The 20,633-nt window shown below is 44.2% G+C and overlaps 1 protein-coding gene across 6 annotated transcripts; it reads right to left on the bottom strand.

Annotated features, from left to right (window-relative positions):
* Positions 1 to 42: 42 nt before the first annotated feature.
* On the bottom strand, positions 43 to 20,633 carry add2 (adducin 2 (beta)). Of its 6 annotated transcripts, XM_084024363.1 has the most exons (16): positions 16,284 to 16,428; positions 15,010 to 15,208; positions 14,500 to 14,641; positions 12,991 to 13,142; positions 12,026 to 12,106; positions 11,120 to 11,269; positions 10,741 to 10,884; positions 10,396 to 10,494; positions 9,209 to 9,385; positions 6,805 to 7,053; positions 3,798 to 3,914; positions 3,630 to 3,716; positions 3,416 to 3,542; positions 2,720 to 2,803; positions 1,669 to 1,702; positions 1,373 to 1,510 (listed from the first exon to the last, which is right to left on the bottom strand). In XM_084024363.1, coding segments are annotated over exons 2-16 (1,791 nt in total). In that variant the 5' UTR covers positions 15,157 to 15,208; positions 16,284 to 16,428; the 3' UTR covers positions 1,373 to 1,509. The 6 variants fall into 6 exon arrangements, with proteins under 6 accessions (XP_083880486.1, XP_083880485.1, XP_083880487.1 ...); XM_084024360.1 differs by lacking the exons at positions 1,669 to 1,702; positions 16,284 to 16,428 and adding an exon at positions 20,357 to 20,633 and having other exon boundaries at positions 43 to 1,510; XM_084024359.1 differs by lacking the exon at positions 1,669 to 1,702 and having other exon boundaries at positions 43 to 1,510.

Here is a 20,633-nt window from a genome sequence, read left to right on the forward strand (position 1 = left end):
AGGACTTTAAATAGACAAAAAATAGACAAACTAGATGTGCCATTGGTTTTAAATCAAACTTGATCTTTAATGACTGATACATGGTAACCTTGCAACACTCACATATACATTCTAATATAAAATAAATGAAAACCATGAGCAAACATCACACATCAGCATTTTGATAACAGCTACTGGTTAAAACAGAAACTAATTACAACTGTTAAGAGGTATTTTGCACACATACATTTAAAAGAAAATGAGAAAAGTGGAATGTTTAGTACCTTCAGTATCGTCTAATACTGGGTTTCAAACTGCATTGGCAGGCAACAAATGATCTATGCTTGATCCTGTTTTGGGTTACAGAGGCATTTATAGCGACTTGTTGTTGTGAACCGGCCTATTTTCTCTGCTCCCTATTTCTTTGTTCTTCCCTGCTGTTATAATGTCGACACACTGATAGTTTTACACATAACCAGCATTCAGAAGAGCACAATGAGTAGCTATCAGTATATTTCTAGACGTACTGCACCTGTGCTCACGTAGCATACCTGCAACATCTACCTGGTAATTCAAACAATATTGTGACTAAAAGATGCCTATGGTGATGAACGAATGCAACATACTAGAATGTCAATATACACATGTCGAGTGCCTATACATGGATAAGGGGTGCATCATTCAAAGGGACTTACATTTCCACCTGTCTTGCAAAGTTGTGGATAAAAAAAAAATGTTATTAAATGAAATCTGAGCGGTACACAAGATCACACTAGTGATCCCAGTTCCAGAAAGGAACGTGTTTGAACGCCTATACAGTGAAGTTAAGTAATGGTTTGATAGCACAGCAGGTGAAAGTAAGATGTGAGCAATACAGGGACTCTGTGTGTGTGTGTGTGTGTGTGTGTGTGTGTGTGTGTGTGTGTGTGTGTGTGTGTGTGTGTGTGTATGTGTGTGATGAGAAGTGTCAAAATGTTGTTCGACCTGGGTCAAATAGTAGGTGAAAATAATCAGTGCTTGAGATGAATCACCGCTGTGATCAAATCAGTGAGTAACAGTGTTAAAATGGTACGTCAGTATATCACATGGTGCCTGTGAATGACAGATCCGACATGGAAAATCATCACCTGCTCCATCATACACAAAGACATGTTTCACAGTATTATTTCACCGAGGTCAGGTGTGTGTGTGTGTGTGTGTGTGTGTGTGTGTGTGTGTGTGTGTGTGTGTGTGTGTGTGTGTGTGTGTGTGTGTGTGTGTGTGTGTGTGGCGCCTCAGGTCTCTGCTTTCTCCTTCTGCTTCTTGCTTTTTTTCAGGAACGATGGCGGCTTGAACTTCTTTTTCTTCTTGGACGGGGATTTGGAGGGCGAGCCCTCTGGGGTGCCGCCTTGCAGTTTGGGTGGCGGAGCAGCGGGCGTGGAGGAGGTGTCATTGGTCGAAAGAGCCTTCATCCCTTTCTCCAGTTCCTCCGTCGTCTGCTTCTCCTCCTCGCCTCCGTTCTGTATGGCTGGAGGGTCGGTCTTTGCCTCTTCTGCTCCGCGTCATGAAAAAAAAAAAGCCAAAAAAATAGTCAGTATCCTGACAGAGAGCCTTGAGTGGGGATGGAACCGCTAAGCTACATGCTAGACACATGACTGCAGATGTACATGCTTGCTGAATGAGAAGTGAGTTATCATTCTCTGTACTTACTAGTGAGACAAGACCAAAGCACCAGAAGTGTGCCCTATGAGTCAGTGTGGAGTAACACAGAAAAGACACACAGAGGGAGAGAGAACAACTCATACAGTAGGTACACACACAGATGGGCTGAAATGTGGCAAAATGGAAATCAAACAGGTACAACCAATAACAGAAACTTGACTTTAAGCCGTTTCCATGGCGATGCTGTCTCACTAGAGGATACCGATCCCCAAATTGCTTCAGAACGCTGTGTTGATGAGTGTTGTAGAGCAGCCTGTTACAAATACTACATCTGTTCATTTGTGCCATTTTTCTTCTGTTTGTGTTCCAAGATCTGCTTTAATCTGAATCATTTTCATGTGTTATTATTATTATTATTATTATTATATCCACTGCTGCGGTTCTCTTTAGCCTTAACCATCTTCTATTATTACTTCTGCCATCACTGCTATCAACACTTGTATCATATCTGTCATATGGATTGACTATGTTGTAATTTTCTGGTTTATTGTATTTCTGTCTGTTGTTTCCTCCTTTTCTTTGTTAAACAGGTTTTAGTGAGTTTTTCCTGACTCAATGGAGGCTCCTGGGTCAGAGGATGTTGCATGCTGCACACATTGTAAAACTGAATTGTACTGTGTGATTTTTCTCTATGATGTCTATATTTATTGTGGATACATTTCTATGAAATGAAAAACAAATTATTAATATGACGCACACTTCGGATCAACAAGGTAAATCCTTTAACTGCATATGGAGATGAGTAACACAGCTGTGAGCCAGCATTTGTAGCATGCAGGTGCAGAAGCAGTACTGGATCACACATGGGTCCACATCAGACTCAGTACTGGATCACATATGCGTCTGGGTCCACATAAGACTCAGTACTGGATCACACATGGGTCCACGTAAGACTCAGTACTGGATCACACATGGGCCCACGTAAGACTCAGTACTGGATCACACATGGGTCCATGTGAGACTTGGAGCAGGTCCTGGTCCGATAGGCGGCGTGCAATGCAAGCAGAGTGCAGGCGGTCGGCGCTCTGCCGAGCCTCACCTGGGAGAGGAGGGTGGCTGGGCGGAGGGCCCTGTGTGGGGGAGGTAGCAGGGGGAGACTCCTTGTCGTCTGCCACCTCCTCCCCTACTCACACAGACACACACAGAGACACAGTGAGGACAGTGAGGGTACGGCTGTGCAGGGAGTCAGCTTAAAGGTGCTGTGCTTAGTATCTGTACATTCAAACAGTTTGTAGCATGCAACAAGAACTCAGCAGGACATCTGTCGGAGAAAAAGATGGCCCGGTTTCTTACAGTGACAAACGGAACAAGTGAAAACCTGGGAGAAAGTTGAAGCTGAAAGGCAGTTAACATGTTACACACAGCACCTCTAAGAAGGTTAGGGGAAGGTGTGCCACGCGTTAGTGAAAGTGATAATCCTAAATATCATCACGAGTGACTTGAAATAGCCGTCTAGAGCTACAAACAGTTGATAAATGTTTTATTGATTTTATTTGTTTTAAAAGTTGAATTTTTTTAAATGTACTTTAAAACAAATATACTGTTGTTAAGTTTAATAACATACTTTTAGACAAATAAAGCATACGGAAATCATTTTAAGTAGCTGTGTAGATCTTGTTCTAAACTTAAGAACAAACAGACATCTACTGTTCACTATAACTACTCTGAAAGTGTCGGAGTCTAAGTGGAGTCAAACATTCGTCCAGCCAGCTGGGTGTATCTGAAGGAATCATACCGTTGGTCCCTCCATCCTGTTTCTTCTGCACCTCCTTGCGGTACTCGTCGAGTTCCTGGTCTGTCAGCTGATTAAAGGGGTTGGGTGGTTCTGGTTCTGGTGGGACTTCGGCAGGGATGTCTGGAGACTAAGAAAGAGAAAACAATCACAGCTCTTACTGGTGCAGGTAAGGAGGAGGACTGAGACCGGGGAAGAGGTTTGGCAAGCAGTTTACCGGAGGACTGTCGACTGTTATAACGCTGGCGAGGACTTGAGACTGCGGTCCTGCTGTCTTCATGTCCTGACGATTCTGCTGTCGGATCTGACAACAGTGACATTTCTTGTTTAACCTTTTTGATTTGGGTGACACGATGCAAAGACTGGAATTGTGGGAGACAGTTACCTTGTTTCGTGTCTCAATCACCTCTCGAGGGTTGGTGAAGAGAGGCACAAACTGGTTCGGGTTCTCTATCTTGATGGCTGTGCTGCCAGCTTGGGTCACCTCTTCTGACTTCAACCACTAAGGGAAAGACAGCCCGAGACAAATCCATATATTATAATCTTGGTGAAAGTTATAAGCAGCAATAAAATGAGTTCAATTCAAGGATACAGCTGGAAAAGGAACTTTGGAAGGATATATCAAGTTAGAGTAACATGTGTCACCGTGGGTAACAATCCCAGTCTCCACACTCACAGTGCTTTGAGGACTCTCTCAGACATTTTGAGACCTTTATGCCAACTTTCTCTGCATTTCTGCAGACATTTCCTGAGGGAATTACCCACAAATCATAGCGCTGTGATGTGAAACATGAGGGTTACCAGGAAAGCTCAGAGGAATTAAAAAAAAAAGTAAACAAAGAGGACGGCAAATGTGTGGCATATTACATTTAGCCTACACAGAAACATTAATTAACAATTAACATTAAAGATTAAATATAGACCAAATAACTACTTGAAATCAGAGTAACGGGGCATATTACATACTGGTTTATTCATCAACCAGTTATTTTGCTGATGGAAGCAGTTCTACAGTTTTTCTCATTTGCTAAAACACTAAACCCTATTGTCTGAACCAAATGCTCCGTTGCCTGAACCCACTGATTGAATCAGTCACTCTTTTGGCAAAACCATAAGCACTTTTCACCTGTTTAGACACAACTTGCCAACACATTTTCATTGTGATGCACCTGTGTTGCATAATGGTGAGCACAGGTGGCAAAAGTTAAACACAAGTAAAGCACAGGGGTCACTGGTTGAACATAACAACTCAAAATTGATCACACTTGTGGCTAATGATGTGAGGGAACATATATTCAGAGAGCACTGGTTTGTGAGGCACTACAATGGATAGAAATCTGAGAGGAGGAGTTCGTGTGAGAGGTGGTCGAGGTGGTCGAGGTGGTCAAGGTGGTCAGCGAAGACAAAGAACAGTAATATCTGATGAAATCAGAGCTACTGTGATTGACCATGTTCTTGTCCATGGTATGAGCATGAGGGAGGCCGGACAAAGGGTACAACCAAACATCAGTAGATTCACTGTGTCCACCATAATCCCAAGATTTAGAGAAGAGAACAGGTGATTACCTTTTTTGACATTGTAGTATGTAAATGTTGACAGCAATTACTGTATGACTATACTATGTACTGTACCACAGTATACTGTAAGTAAATATGTGTTTCAGTACATCACTGTGCCAATGTACTGTAGTATTGTAATGGAGGGTTAGTCTAACTGTTTGTAGGCCTAGTATTCCATGTATATTTTTGTACTTTATGTTTACGTAGGCTTCTACACAGGCTACTGTATACAAGTGCTAAATGCACAAGATTTCTGTTTTTGGTACTTTTTTTTTTTTACTATGTACAAGTGCTAAATAAACAGGTTTTTTGTTTTGCAACATGCATTTAGCCTACAGTAAACAATTAACAGGGCTGCACGGTGGTGTAGTGGGTAGCACTCTCGCCTCACCGGGTAGGCCCGGGTTCCTTCTGTGTGGAGTTTGCATGTTCTCCCCGTGTTAGCGTGGGTTCTCTCCGGGTTCTCCGGCTTCCTCCCACAGTCCAACGACATGCATGGGGATAGGTTCATTGAATATGAAGATATGATCCTAAATACAGGATAAGCGGTAGAAAATGGATGGATGAACAATTAACATTTATTTCTACAGCTTCATGTCCTGAGCATTGTGTTTTCTATTTTTCTACGTAGCGTTTAGTGACTGCTCTGTAGTGTTTTTAATTTTGATTGACTCGGGGCACGATTTAACAACATAGTTTAGTTTTGAGCACCGATTGAACTGTTTTGAGATGAGAGTTCAGTTTTGGGCACAGATTAAACTGTTTTGAGTTGAAAGTTTGGTTTTGCAAGAAGAGTCTGAGGTTTTGTGAATGTAGCTTGAAAATTGGGTTTTGTGTTCACAGTTTAGAGAAAAGGAGAGCAGCTTTCGAGAAATGTGTCTTAGCAATTGAGAAAAACTGTAACTGAAACAAGTAAACAGATTATTTGACAATTACATGTCTTTTGGGATGATAAGAACCTGGAAGATGTTCAAATCAGGCTGTAAAAAATAAAAAATAAAAATCCACATTCTTGGATCACATCTTTTAACATGACAAGTCAAGTGTTGCCCCATTTGTATGCAAACCATTTAAAGCCCTCTGAGCCTCACACACTCAACCATTAACCAGGTGACGCCAGTTTAGTCCCTGAGGGTTCAGGATTTAAGGTCCGCAAGCCCCCTTGCGTTGTGTCGACGGGGAAGCATAACTTGGGCTTTAGGGGGGACATCGGGGCCTGCGTTTTTATTAACCAGCTTCGATAATGTGGTTGTTTGTCCACCAGAGGGCAGACTCTGCACTGCAGCAGTCATCACAGGGCAGCAGGGCTTTCCTCTGCAATGCAGAGAAGAGGAGAGAGAGAGGAGGGTGGGAGGGACCGAGGGGGAGAGGAAGGGACAGCCAAGCTCCTCCCACTGACTTTATGGCAGCCTCATATTGTTTGTGTCTCTAAAGGGACTCATCATTGCAGCTCCAATCTGTCTTTCCTCTACGGTCCTCCAGGTGAATCAGACGGGGAGGTGTTGATCATTAGAGGAATTCCCTGACTTGAATGCACATCACACTTGATCTGTTTAAATGACTGTGTTTCTGTGCCAGCACATCCTTCCTTCCCTCCTCACTGCTCACTTTAATCTCACTCTTGGTTCTAATCCCTCTGCTCTCATATCACGACAGACAGGCAAACATGACACAATGACGCACACCCTGCAGCACGCTGTGGATGTTGCAATGAACAATTAGTGCACGTTTGTGGACAGTTGGAACCAGCGCAATGATTTCACAAATCTGGTCTGCATCATTTCAAGTGTGACCTGATCGTTAATCAAAGCAATGATTCCCGGTAGGCTCACAGTGGTGCGCTGGTGACCCGGGCTGGCTTGCTCCTGGTTGACTTTCTGGTAGGTGTTGGGGGTGTTGAGCCAGCGAGTCCTCTCCTGCTGCTGGCGCTGAGCAAAAGGGTGCTGCCTCAGAGCCGGGTGGACTCCGTCGTCATCAAACTGGTGGATCGCCGTGGCGGTTGCGGGCACCTCCACCTCCCTCCGCGTCCGCGTTCGCTCCAGCAGCACAGGGAAGCGGTAGGCGTAGCCTGTACGGTAGCCCTGAAACACAAGGAAGAGGGAAGCTGTGTCATTGCACTAAAGGAACAGTGAAAGATTTTGGGAACTACAATTAATGGCTTCCTTGTAATTGAATATTTCTACCAGCACCTCATTTATTAAAACAGTATATACAAAAGGGAAGTGTATAAAGTTCTAAACTGTGGTTTGACAGAGAGTTAACAGTGTGTAGGATCCACACCAAATGTTTGTGTAGGAAGACATGAGGAACTGTGTATCGAGGAGGTGGCAGGTGAATTCTGTGACCTTCGGACTGAGTCAGGCTAGCTGTTTCCCCCTGTTTCCAGTCTTTATGCTAAGCTAGGCTAACTGATTGCTGGCTGCTCATATATTCCTGAAGTGTAATAAAAGGTGGTTTGTGCTTGCATTCTGGGGAACAAATGCATCTGCTGTTGAGAACTTGCTGACATTTCATGCTTCTGCTTTACCTTAAAACTTTTCCAAACCACAGGAAGGCTTTTAGGCTGTTAATGAGGAGCAGCTACAGGAAATGGAGCAGTATTTGTCATGGCGCTTATGCTGCGTTCACATGATAGATAGACGTGGGAAAGACTCCCACCAGCAATCTTTCATATCCTCAGACAACTAAAGGTGGTCGTGTGAGGGTTCAAAGAACTGTGCATTGATCATAGAACACTATAGCCATTAAATCTGGGTTGAATTACTGTGAAGGAATTGATGTGTAGATTTAATACTTGTCTTAAGCACCTCACCAGTTATATCTTTGCTTTAAGAAAAATACCCAGTCACAGTTCTAGCCCTAGAGATTGAGACCATAAACTCATGTTAAAATTTTTACTGTTATAATAAATCAAATGAGTCATTTTCTCATAGACTTCCATGCAATCAGACTTCCTTTTGCAAACAGAGGAGTCGCCCTCTGATGGCCACTGCCGCCTCTGTGCAGCATACGTTACCACGGCGATCTACCCAAGTAAGAAAACCTCCGACACACATCAAGGGAAGTAAAAAGGCAATATAAAAAGCAGATTTAAAAAGGGGTAATCTAGCAATCTGCACTGCCACAAAACTGAGACACACAAAACAGAAAGTGAGAGTGAGACATCCTGACTTGTAGTCCCTAGCATGGGTTGAGCTTGGGGATGCCTCGATCTGATCGGGATCTGACGGATATCAGGCCAAAACTCACTCAAATATCGGCTATTGTTGGGTATGACCATTCACTTTGATTCTATGTTGATTACCCGTCTGCTTGTATAGACTGCATAGATGAGGGAGCTTATAGCAACTGATATAAAAAATGCTAACTTGGACAGTGGTTTTAGCTAAAGAAACACAGGAGGAATTCTGTAACTGTCCTCCAGCGTATAAATATGCAATTGCCATACGGATATTCAATATCATATATTACATAACATTTACATATCTCTATATTTACACTCAGTTTGCAACAGCAGATTCTCCAAATTGTCCCCATTGTCAAAAAAAGGTGCATTATTCCAATATGTAAAGAAATGTGGATATAGAGCAACAGCTGCTCCCCGGTCCACTAGTATGGAAGTATACAGATGCTTTGAAGGTCCACACAGAAAGTGTTCACTTTATTTTAATGTTGGCGAGAAGGTCTATAAGGAGGAGGTGGGTTGGTGATGAATTTCCTTCGGTTCAATTATGGTTATGTGATATCTGATATTGGATTGTGAAGAATTTTCGAGGGATTAATTGCAGTTTGGTATGAAGGCTGTTGGCGGAGGTGAGTCATTGTTTACCTCATTACAGTAGCATTTCTAATACTTTTCATTTTGTGGATTTATTATCCATTTGCCTTGAAGGGATGTCCCTCCCCCCTCCCCCCTCCTAGTCCAGATGCTTTCTGTGGTCCATGATTGGATGCTTAACAGTAATGGGACTCTATCATCTTTCAATAAACCTAAATGCCTTTCGAACTCCCTGCCCTCGATGCCTCTGAGCAGGGTTAATCATTTCCCTGAACTCCATCATGAGCCACCGAAGACATTACAACTGTGTAGTACTCTTCATGATGAGTAAACAGAACTTCATATGTAAAGGTGGCGTGGTCCTTTAAATGAAATCTAAATGGTCTTTAAATGAAATCTAAATTATGTATTAATCCTCAGTCATGGCTGTGTTATTGAGTGGTGGAACTGCTGCCTACCAAGTTATCCAGGGTTCTCATGAGGGCTTCAAACTCGTGTTCCCCGATGCGGCTCTTGTGTAGGGGTCCAAAGGTGGAGCCAGCCCAGCCCACGGTGCCAGCTACGTTGGGTTTGTGGATGGTCCGGTCCAGCAGGATCAAGTTATGTTCACCACCGGCACAGCACAAAGCAGATACCTGGCACAAAAACAAAGAACAGATATAAAACAAGCTGCAGCTTCTCTTCGGCTATTTTCTTTTCAGGGAAAAGTTACTGAGTTCAGACTATAGACTGTATCGCTTTATGTCATTGTGACCCCCAACACCATTGTTTGGTGGTTCCAGTTTGGCATTTTGGCCGTTGCCATATTAGAATTTTTGCAACCAGTGAAAAGTGACCATATATAGACTGTGGAGGAGCGACGGGTGGATCTGATGAACACAAGCAGCAGAGAGGCACGCCCAGCAGCGATCTTATTGGAACTGGATCATCTGGCCTCTGGTATGAACTTACATCTAAGTGTTCAAGTCATCTAAGTAGCTAATTGCATTGATAGTGTGTTAGCAACGTCACAGCAACGACCTGTCAATCAGCAGCCCTGCCCTAAAGCACCCCTGCTTTCTGGTCTGTTGGACTCTAAATGGACCATCATGTACTAAATGAACATCATGCTGGATTGAAGAAGACTTGAAACTAGAGATTGAGACCATAAACTCATCAGGCTTCTTTTTTCAACCAGAGGAGTCGCCCCCTGATCGGCAGCAGAGAGATCAAACGTTGTCTCCACACGCATTTTGAAATGAATTCAACACATCAGCTGCCATAGATTTGAATGATCACTGACCTTACCGTCACCTATCCACTTCCCTACAGGCCACTGTTGGTCCTGCAGGATAACTGCAGCGTCACTTCGGCACGCGACACTCCTCTGGTGTATTACACCGCAGTGCAGAGTGGCTGGCTCAATTACAATGAAAGAATATCCTGAGAAGGGCATCAAGAATGAGACTGGTGCATCTACATTATGTACGCCGGCTCACTCTCCCACTCACACACACCCACACACATTCATGCAGGGGCAGCACTTTGTCTCCGGTGCATCAGCTGTTAGTCAGTATGTGGTGTGTATGTGGTGTGTATGTGTGTGTGTGTGTGTGTGTGTGTGTGTGTGTGTGTGTGTGTGTGTGTGTGTGTGTGTGTGTACTACCTGGATCTGGCAGGCAGCCTGGATGTGGAAGATGGTGTAGAAAGCCTCCTCCACAGACTCCCCCAGAGCCACAATGCCGTGATTCCTCAGCACCAGAACCTACACATCACGTGAACATTCACACAGCCATGAAAACCACCTTCATTGTTTCTATTTCACAGCTGGCTGCAGATTATTGAGAAGTGTCACTGTAGAAGGAGAAGGCCGACTCCCGAGTCTCCGAGCAGCTTCAATATTTAATCCGGTGTTAAGAGCGAACCACCTTATGTCGTTTCTTCATTCATTCTTAAAGCTCAATGTGGGGCCCCGCGGGAGCCGTGTCTTTTCTCTCGTGGCCCGGCTCACCTTACAGGTTGGCCCCAGGCTCTTCTGCAGCTCCACTCTGTCCTCCTCCTCCTCCATGACGCCGTTGTAGTCATAATAAGCCACGTCGCCGACCAGCAGGGCCTCATGGGACAGCGGCAGGAGGCCACACTTCATCGCTGAGACCTGGAGACCACAACAGCCTCATATTCACAGGGGTGACGTCACAAGCAAACCCATGCTGGACAATGACATCATGTTATCACACTCATATCCAACTCAGCGAGTATGTTGTATTCTATCTGAAGAGCATCCATTCTTCCATGTGACCAGCGGAAGTGTGAATTTGTGAATCAACGTCAGCACAGAGATGTGAGCTAAAGCCAACCTCTCCTTTGGGCTCGAGGTCAGGCTGACTCACCGCAGCCGTGGCCGGCGTGTGGATGTGAAGCAGGCAGCGGACATCTGGCCGGGCCGAGTAGATGGCCGAGTGCAGGCTGAACTTCTCCGTGTCCACGTCCATGTTGGTGCAGCCCTTCTCCACCGTCTCACCCAGGATGTTCACCTTCACCTGGAAACCACAGACAGACATTTAAAACACGTGTGCATAAAAGTAGCTGAGAATAATTGCCATTCACCATATTACCCCGATAATCCTCAAAATATGGTTAAAACTCTTAAAATGGCACTTAAACGTACTGGTATCGATTTAATTTAGTTTTTATTACATTTCATATCAGACATCTTTCGTGAACATTTTTTGAAATAATGAACAGTGAAATCATAATGTCTCCCTGCATAAATAAAGGATAAAGAAATTTATTTTTGTATGGTGATTTTAAAAATCAGGCTCTATTTTTCACTTCTCTGCCGTGATGATGTTCACTATTATCCTGATAACGGAAATTCACCACAGTCAACGTATTGTGATTGTCTTTCTTTATAGGATTTGAATGCCATCCGCGATATCGTCTCACCCCTAAAAGCAGCTTTTGTCTGACTGAATGAATTATTGATCAATGAATGGAATAAAAATATCATCACATCAATAACATAACAGGGATACCTATGCTGCCAATGTCAAAGAGGTGTTTATTCAATTGAATCTTTCACCACGACTGTTGGTGTTGAACCGAGCTGCATGATATTCAGAGGTGTTTCTAACATTCTGCCACTCTTGTCCATGTGAACAGGGACAACAAACACCTCAAACACAAGCTGTCTGGTGCAACAAAACCTCTTACTATGACCTCATTTGTGTTGAATTGCATTAGCCCGAAACGGGTGTACCTAATAAATGACACGGACTGTGACTGTGACGACTCACCAGACTGGATCCGGTCACCTCACTGTAGGCCAGGCCGTCCATCAGCACCAAGAAGTGTTCCTGTTCCTTACTAACACGCAGCTGTCGGGAGGGAAGAGGGGCATTAAAGACATTAAAGCTACGCTGGTCTAAGATGTGGTTTTCTTAAATGTCTGCTGTAGTTCAATTTGCACTTCAAATCAATGGAAACATTGAGTTGATGAAGCTGATTTCATTAATAGATAAATGAACAACTTTTTCTCTATCATATTTGGAAACCTTACTGTGCCTTAAAGGAATACTTCACCCACAAAATGACCATTTGATTCCTTGAATTGTTGATTAAAACCTTGATCTTCTCACCTGTCAACGCAAAGTTGAGCAAAGTCGTGATGAATTTGCAAAACATCCGCTTGCAAACTGTCACAGCTAGTTTAATCACTATAATCCAAGACTCCTTTATCCAAGGTAGCCACTCCCTGAAGCATACTCTGCTTTATGCTCTATCTGACTCGAAATTGAGACTTCTCTTTACAACCAGAGGAGTCGCCCCCTGATGGCCAGCAGAGAGAGTGCATGTTTAAGGCACTTTTCCGAACAAGAGGATGCCGTCTGAGTGAGACACAAATGAGAGTTTGTTTGTTAAAACGGATGTTTTCATATAAAGTTTGTTAAACGTGGAGCCCATTTACTTGAATTCATTCTACTTTTCTTAATATTTTGATTTGTTTGTTCAGAATTCAAGGTAACACAAGTTGAGTAAATTGAAATACAAATGATCATTTTGTAGGTGAATATTCTTTTAAGATTGCTGTCAACCAAAACTGATCTTATAGTGAGCCCTGACCACCAGCAGCCAGTCTAACTCTAGTCTAAGCCAGATTCCTGAACCTCCCACTGATTTGAGTAAAACGTCTGTTCGGTGTGTACGTGCTCTGCCCCACAACAAAAGTCAGACTGTGATGTGAACAGGTAGTAGGACTAACAGTGAGACAGGTGCGGCTGATGTTGCTCCAGCCGTACAGGTCAAACAGGCGATGAACACTAGCCAGCTTGCAGCGCATCAACCTCTCCCCCTTCACCATGCTGCCAGGCTCCCAGCCCTGCAGGTCATTGATGGGCGTCACCATCATCATGTCTGTGGGAGGAAGACAGAGAGAATTCATTTCGAAATGCTACTTCAACAGCTGCCAGAAATAGCCTAACAGACCCCATAATCTATACACTGCAGAACTACTGCAGTTCCTGATTCGTTTATATACATCGTCTACCGCTTATCCTGTATTCAGGGTCACAGGGGGCTGGACCGATCCCAGCTGACACCCTGGGCTCACCCTAGACAGGTAACCAGTCTATCACAGGGAGACATGTAGAGACAGACAGGTAACCAGTCTATCACAGGGAGACATGTAGAGACAGACAGGTAACCAGTCTATCACAGGTAGACATGTAGAGACAGACAGGTAACCAGTCTATCACAGGTAGACATGTAGAGACAGACAGGTAACCAGTCTATCACAGGGAGACATGTAGAGACAGACAGGTAACCAGTCTATCACAGGGCTGACATGTAGAGACAGACAGGTAACCAGTCTATCACAGGGAGACATGTAGAGACAGACAGGTAACCAGTCTATCACAGGTAGACATGTAGAGACAGACAGGTAACCAGTCTATCACAGGGAGACATGTAGAGACAGACAGGTAACCAGTCTATCACAGGGCTGACATGTAGAGACAGACAGGTAACCAGTCTATCACAGGTAGACATGTAGAGACAGACAGGTAACCAGTCTATCACAGGGCTGACATGTAGAGACAGACAGGTAACCAGTCTATCACAGGGCTGACATGTAGAGACAGACAGGTAACCAGTCTATCGCAGGGCTGACATGTAGAGACAGACAGGTAACCAGTCTATCACAGGGAGACATGTAGAGACAGACAGGTAACCAGTCTATCACAGGGCTGACATGTAGAGACAGACAGGTAACCAGTCTATCACAGGGAGACATGTAGAGACAGACAGGTAACCAGTCTATCACAGGGCTGGAGAACCTGATGAGAACCCACGCTGACATGGGGAGAACATGCAAATTCAGATGGAACCTGAACCGGGAATCGAACCCGGGACAGTGGTACCCACTACACCAATGTTCAGCCCCATGATTCATTTTCATGAATGAAAACATTTAAAAAACATCTCCCAAATCACATCCTACATACACACACGGTTGGTACATACATGTTAGATAGCTTACGGTTAATATCTGTACAGTTGGTACTTTGGATGTTTTGGGTGAGAAAATAAATCCAGCTGTCAAATTTGCACAACTGCTGTGAGGTGAAAGACAGTGTAGCACTTCAACTAAACTGGTTGCTGTGAATGAAATACTAATGAAACACTCTGACACTCTGCCATTTTGAGGCCTTGTGTTTTATGTCAGGGTATCAGCAGTATGTAAGCTATTCATTTAGAAGTCTTGTGCACTTACTAGAAGGGGAGACGGGCAGGGCGGCCTGGGAGCCATGTGAGGCCATGAAATCAGCCAACTGTCTCAGGGCCCATAGGTTGGATGAGCTGCCACCCTTCTTCATCTGTTCCTGGATCAGCACATCCAGCTCCTCCCTGAATGACTACACACACACACAGATTATTGTCACACATGCAAACACACCCCATGTTCGGTCTTTGGCGACCCCTGAACCATCTCATTTTTGCACCAAGATAAACTTTGACCACACTCCTACACTAGAGGGCGAGGGTGAGTAAACCTCTTCATTTTCCTCTTCAGTGTGATGCAGCCTCCCTCACTGTTGTCCTGCTACATGCAGAAGTACACACAGCCATGCACTGAGAATGGGCTCCGGCGCTGACTGCAGCCCGAGCTGTCAGGTGGCATCTGAGCACAGATTTGTCACAACGGGAGGAGATAACCACATCTAGAGGAGAGGAGACGGGGGAAGGAAAAAGACAATAAATCACAGACAAACAGCCATCTCACCGGACTCTGAAGGAGGCTGGAGATGCGTTTCTTCTGTTGGGGTCCGGAGCTGGGAGTGGAGGGCTGAGGAGACACGAGGCCCTCGGGGACCCCATCACTGGGGCTGCGCTCCACTGGGGTGCCTCTGGGGGTGGGGGACTTGCTCATCTTCGACTGTTTTGCAGTGGGTGTCCTAACAACCAGGTGTGGGTTGGAACAACTGCAAAGAAAGAGTGTCGATATTATAAACGCTGCACTTGTTAGAAGGCTGCCCCGACTCAAGAGTTAGAGATAAACTACGGCCGTGCTCATTTCAGTCAGATTGTTGGATTCTGGTGAGAAGCTGCGAACAAAGTTAGCGTCATAATTCAAGGTCAACTTTACAGCTTAGTGTTAAAGTCATCCAGGAAGTTAACTGCATTGGTAGCGAACTACATCATGCTAGCGATGTTGTGGGAGCGACCTGTCAATCACAAGGTAGCCCCGCCCTAAAGCATCCCCTGCTTTCTGGTCTGGTGGACTCTAAATGGACCATCATGTACTAAATGAACATCATGCTGGATTGAAGAAGACTTGAAACTAGAGATTGAGACCATAAACTCATGTTTACAATCTTTACTGAGAGAAGTAGGACCATTTTCTCATAGACTTCTATACAACCAGACTACTTTTTGCGAGAGTCGCCCCCTGATGGCCAGCAGAGAGAGAGCTGCTTTAAGGATCTTCAGCAATGGCTTTACTTTTCAGGACTGGAGGTTGCCACCTGGTTTAAATTCATCACTTCCATTTTCATACCAAATATGAAATGAACTAAATGCAGTACAATACAAAACAAACAAAATAATAGACATTACAAAATAATATATATATATTATATATACTAGCCATATGCTCCTAGAGCTGCAGCCATCATCCTGTTCATATGAAAGTCATTGCTGCCTTACAATAAGAAATAAGTAAACGTGAGAAATGCAGTGAGCTGAATATTGTTTAATCTCCCGCGTCGATGCTGCTTACAAGAGTGCACAGAAGCCTGAAAGGATCCAGTGGTGCACATGAGCCCAAGAAGAGATCTAACAAAGATGATGAAATATTAAATAACAATTGTCAGTTCAATCGATATGCTCTCTTAGGTACAATTCAACCCCAAGCCAATCCTTCAGTATCTCACATTACCATGAAAAGAGCGTTTCCTGTTGTCAAGTTCAAAATAAAAACCTGACATATTAGAGTGCATATTAAGTCGGATATTTGTTTGTATTTTTAAAATGGCAGCATAAAAATGAAAGACCTACCCTCACATTAAGGATGCTGTATTCCTCAGGGCACTGGCCGGTGGAAGTGCAGAGTTACAGAAAATGCAGCGTTAGCGGAGCTCACATGCAGACGGCAGCGTCAGAAGCACTCACAGGAAGTTAGCTATGATACGGCTCGGTAATTGGAGAAATAGTCAAGAGTTACCGTAATGTTCTTCAGAGAAGAGCTGGCCAGCCACTCCCCTATTCACACACACACACACACACACACACACACACACACACACACACACACACACACACACACACACACACACACACACACTGCTGCAGGGAGCAGATAAGGTCCAGATGCACCACACCCTCCTCTCCTGTGCTACATCTCACTGACCAACTCAAATGACTTTCTTATTTGAGAAGTTGCATTACCACCACATAAGCATCTGTGAATCCAATCACGTGCATCGCCGACCCCCTCCCTCACCATCTCCAGGATCCGGGGCTTTTACAATTCAGCGTACAACATCACATCCGCGTGCATTTGTAAATCCCATCGCGTTGCACACGAGAAACTGACAGATGACTAAACCTTTAATGGACTTTCTGGATAACGTGTGACGGCGGCTGAGCTCAAACGCCCTGGAACATCAGCCAACGAGCAACATCAGCCGTTCACTGAAGCACTAACTCAACTCACCAATCACACACTTCCACTACAAACGTTGGGCTGTTTGGGTCCAACTTACTATGAGGGAGGGGACGATACAGGACTTTATGGCGGGTCATGATAGGAGATGTGTTATGTGTATGTTATGTGCAATAAAAATATTGGTTTCTTGACCAAATGTGAGGTAAGACATTTTGCCATTTTGAGTGTTTTAAGCTATTTGAGTGATTATCAGATTCAGCTCCGCCGGCACAAAGACTGACAGAGGAAGTCTTTCCTGCCCAGAGCAACACCTCGCCTCCGTCAGCCGCTTTGTTCCGCTTCCTCTTTAACCTGCACAAGGCGCCCAAACAGAAGGGCAGCAAATCTGCACATTTGTCTAATGTATAAAGAATATCATAAGTGTGTCATATATGTTTATATTTTATGATGCAGTTGTTGTAATGTGGTATATTCATAGTTGTATCTGGTACTCCTATTATCAAGATAATATCATTTAAATATCGTCACATGCCTTCTATGGTACTTATTTTTCAGATACATGGTGTTTTACTTTTTAATTGATGGTCAGTTTTTGGTTTTAAGATGGGATATTATGAGTATTTTAAAATGATGATAAAAAAGCCTAAATTGGAGCTCTCTCACAATAGAGGGAGGTTCATAGCGTATCTCTGGGGGTGGAGGGGGCCCAGCTGCTGGACAGAAAGCCTCTCTCCAGGGAGGGGCCTCATGATTAAGGGGCAGGGAGATCCAGCTCAGGGGGAACGACTTTGAATTACAATATTAGAGGGAATTTTCATTGAAAAAGAAATGATAGTGGTGAATTTCCCTGGGGGACAGTTCCAAACAAAGATATATTCTTACCAGGACACCTCTGCAGCAACATTTCATTTCAAATTGCATTTTGACACACACTGCCCCTTTAACAAATATTGCACCTCCTACAATTTGAAAATAGCAGCCAGCCATATTTTGATTTCACTAAAATTAGATGAATTGTTTAGGCGCATCCTCACTTCCTCCTCCTTTTATCCTTAGTGGCACTGTGACGGCTGATCATGCTGCATCATCGCCTCACTTTTGTGTCATAAAACCTCAGGAAACGGCCGACAGACAGACATGAACTAAATAAATATAATATACATTATACACATATATATATTCGATATATGTGCAGATGTGCTGCAGTTTCATTTTGAATTTAAAAAAATGATGATGATAAAGAACAATGTGCAGGTGATAGAAGAAGCAGAACAAAAGCTATACAGCTGGGAGTTTTACTTTTCAGCTGCATTCTTGTCAAACGGCAAAAGCAGAATTTCCGTATAGATTTAATACTATTATATAAAAATGATTCTCTGGGTGTGTGTTCTGCTGTGCGATACTCCAAGATCTTTGGCCTGATCCAAACCTGAGAAAGAGGTGAACCAAACCATTTGCTGTCTCAGTTTGTGTATGTTATCTTCACATGTACTTGCCTGTCCAGACTGCTGTGAGTTTTAGGAGACATGTGTCTGAGCCTTGACATCCAGCAGCAGAGGCAGACTGGGTATAGACGGCCTAAGTAGCTCTGCATTGATTTTCCTCGGCTTCGCTTTCATTAGGTTTATGTCATGAAGGCCGGTCAGTGGATCCCCACCAGTTAAATAAAACTAGTTCCTAACAAAACAGAATCTCACAAAATGAGGTAATGGTGAGTAACTGTGATCATGTCTTGTTTTCTTTCTAAACTCATGCAACTCATCATGTTTGCCCATTAACTTTATGGTAAAAACAACATGGGAATCCAAGCTTGTTAGGGAATGAACCCTGCTTTTTGCATACACCTACAGTGAGGGATAGTACGATGTAGGATTTAACCGTGGAACAATTTAAAAAAATGAGTTGATTGTGGTGAATTTCCATTATCTGGATAATCGTAAATATCATGAAAGACTTTAAAAAGCTGTCTAGCTCGCTATCACGGTAGTGAAGTGAAAAATAGAGCCTGATTTAAAAAAAAAAAACATACAGATACATTTCAAAATGTATCTAGTAGAAAAGATGCATGTCTGTGTCGCAATAAAGATCTGTTCCTTCACTAAATGTAAAGTGATTTCAGTACATTTAAGAGCCAAACATTTTAAGCATATTTGATGATTATGATGATGGCAGGATGAGAGTTAACAGAAATTATTAATATCGTCCCATGCTTAGGTGCAAGGGAACCTTGCTTTATTCAACCCCTGAATAAACTGAGTTCATTCTAAACAGCTGACTGAGTGCTTTCCAGAAACACAAGATGAAATACATGACTGATGTAGAGCAGCGGTCACACTCATTTTAGGTCACAGGTCACATGGAGTCCAATTTAATCTCAAGAGGACCGGAGCAGCAAATATATAAATAATAACATATAAATAACCACATTTTCTGTCTTTAAGTTCAAAGAAATACAAGTAGCCTACATTTGGGAAACGTTTGCATGTTTCACACATCCCCTCATCATTACTCTTTTTTTATCTGTCCCTCATCTCATGCTTCATTTTCAATAACTACAAACTTGATATTAAGGTTTGACGAAATAAAACAACAAATTACCATGTTTGGTGTTGGATAGAAAAGGCTTGATTGGTGTAAGACACTCAAGAGTTATTAAACATACACATTAGTAAGATTAAAGGTTAATAATAGAAACTAAATTCCACCAATGACTTCAACATCTTCAACATTCATGGGCTATTAAACCTGTACTCCACTGTATCACGTGGGGGGGAGAGGACAAGCTTATTGATCAGGTCACGTGAGCGCAGGGGCAGCTAATTGAGTATCTACAACGTGAAATCACAATACTGCTTTCGGGCTTTTTTCCTCCGCCATCCCCCGCTCCTCCACCCGCGAGCGGCCCGCGCGCTGCATGGCTGCCTAGCAACACTCGCACGCGCTTGCAGCATCAGGACCAGGGTCTAATGGCCACCCGCAAATCGCTGAGGCAAAGACGCGTACATTTAAATCACACTTCCAAACGAGCAGAAGAGTGCAACATGCCCCAAACAAACAAACAAACAATCACACACACAGACGCAATCACACACAGGCCGAGGTGCTAACAGCACGCGGCCGTCGCTGCTGCACGCTCCCATTAAACAGAGCCGGGCTGAAGCACCCTCACGGGCCTGTAGTCTCTCTACAATAGAACACATCTGCACGGCGGCCTCCGCCTGCAGAGCGCGGTGAAGAAAGGGACCGGGAGCGCATATGTACATCATGCTACACAAACAGACCCCCGATCAAAAGGCAGCGTCTGGCCGACGACACTGTGACCATCAGGCGGTGCCGCGTCGGACGCACACCCGGCTCATGCACGCGTCAGGGAGGACCTCGCAGGTTACTACGCCCAGCCACTGAACCACCATCGCCTCGTTCGGCAGCGGCACGCAGACTCGGCGGCAGGCAGCACACTCACCTCAGTGCATCCTCGGAGCGGAGATCCAGTGCGGGTGCGGCACACCCACGTCCTCGGAACGAGCACTCTCTTAATCACAATCTGTCTGCCAACTGTTTGGGTTGCGACTATTTCGGGGCCTCAGCTGGTCCCAAATCAATGGACCCTGATGTTTTTCATCGCTCGGTGCTCCTGGACCAGCCCACTGCCACGCCTGTCCACGGCGTTGACACCCAAGGGCACCCGCTCCTACAGCTCCGGGGGGGGGGGGGGAGCAACCCTTTAGCAGTAGTGATTG

Source organism: Eutrigla gurnardus (genome assembly GCF_963514095.1).
Source record: "Eutrigla gurnardus genome assembly, chromosome: 13".
NCBI classification, from domain to species: domain Eukaryota; kingdom Metazoa; phylum Chordata; class Actinopteri; order Perciformes; family Triglidae; genus Eutrigla; species Eutrigla gurnardus.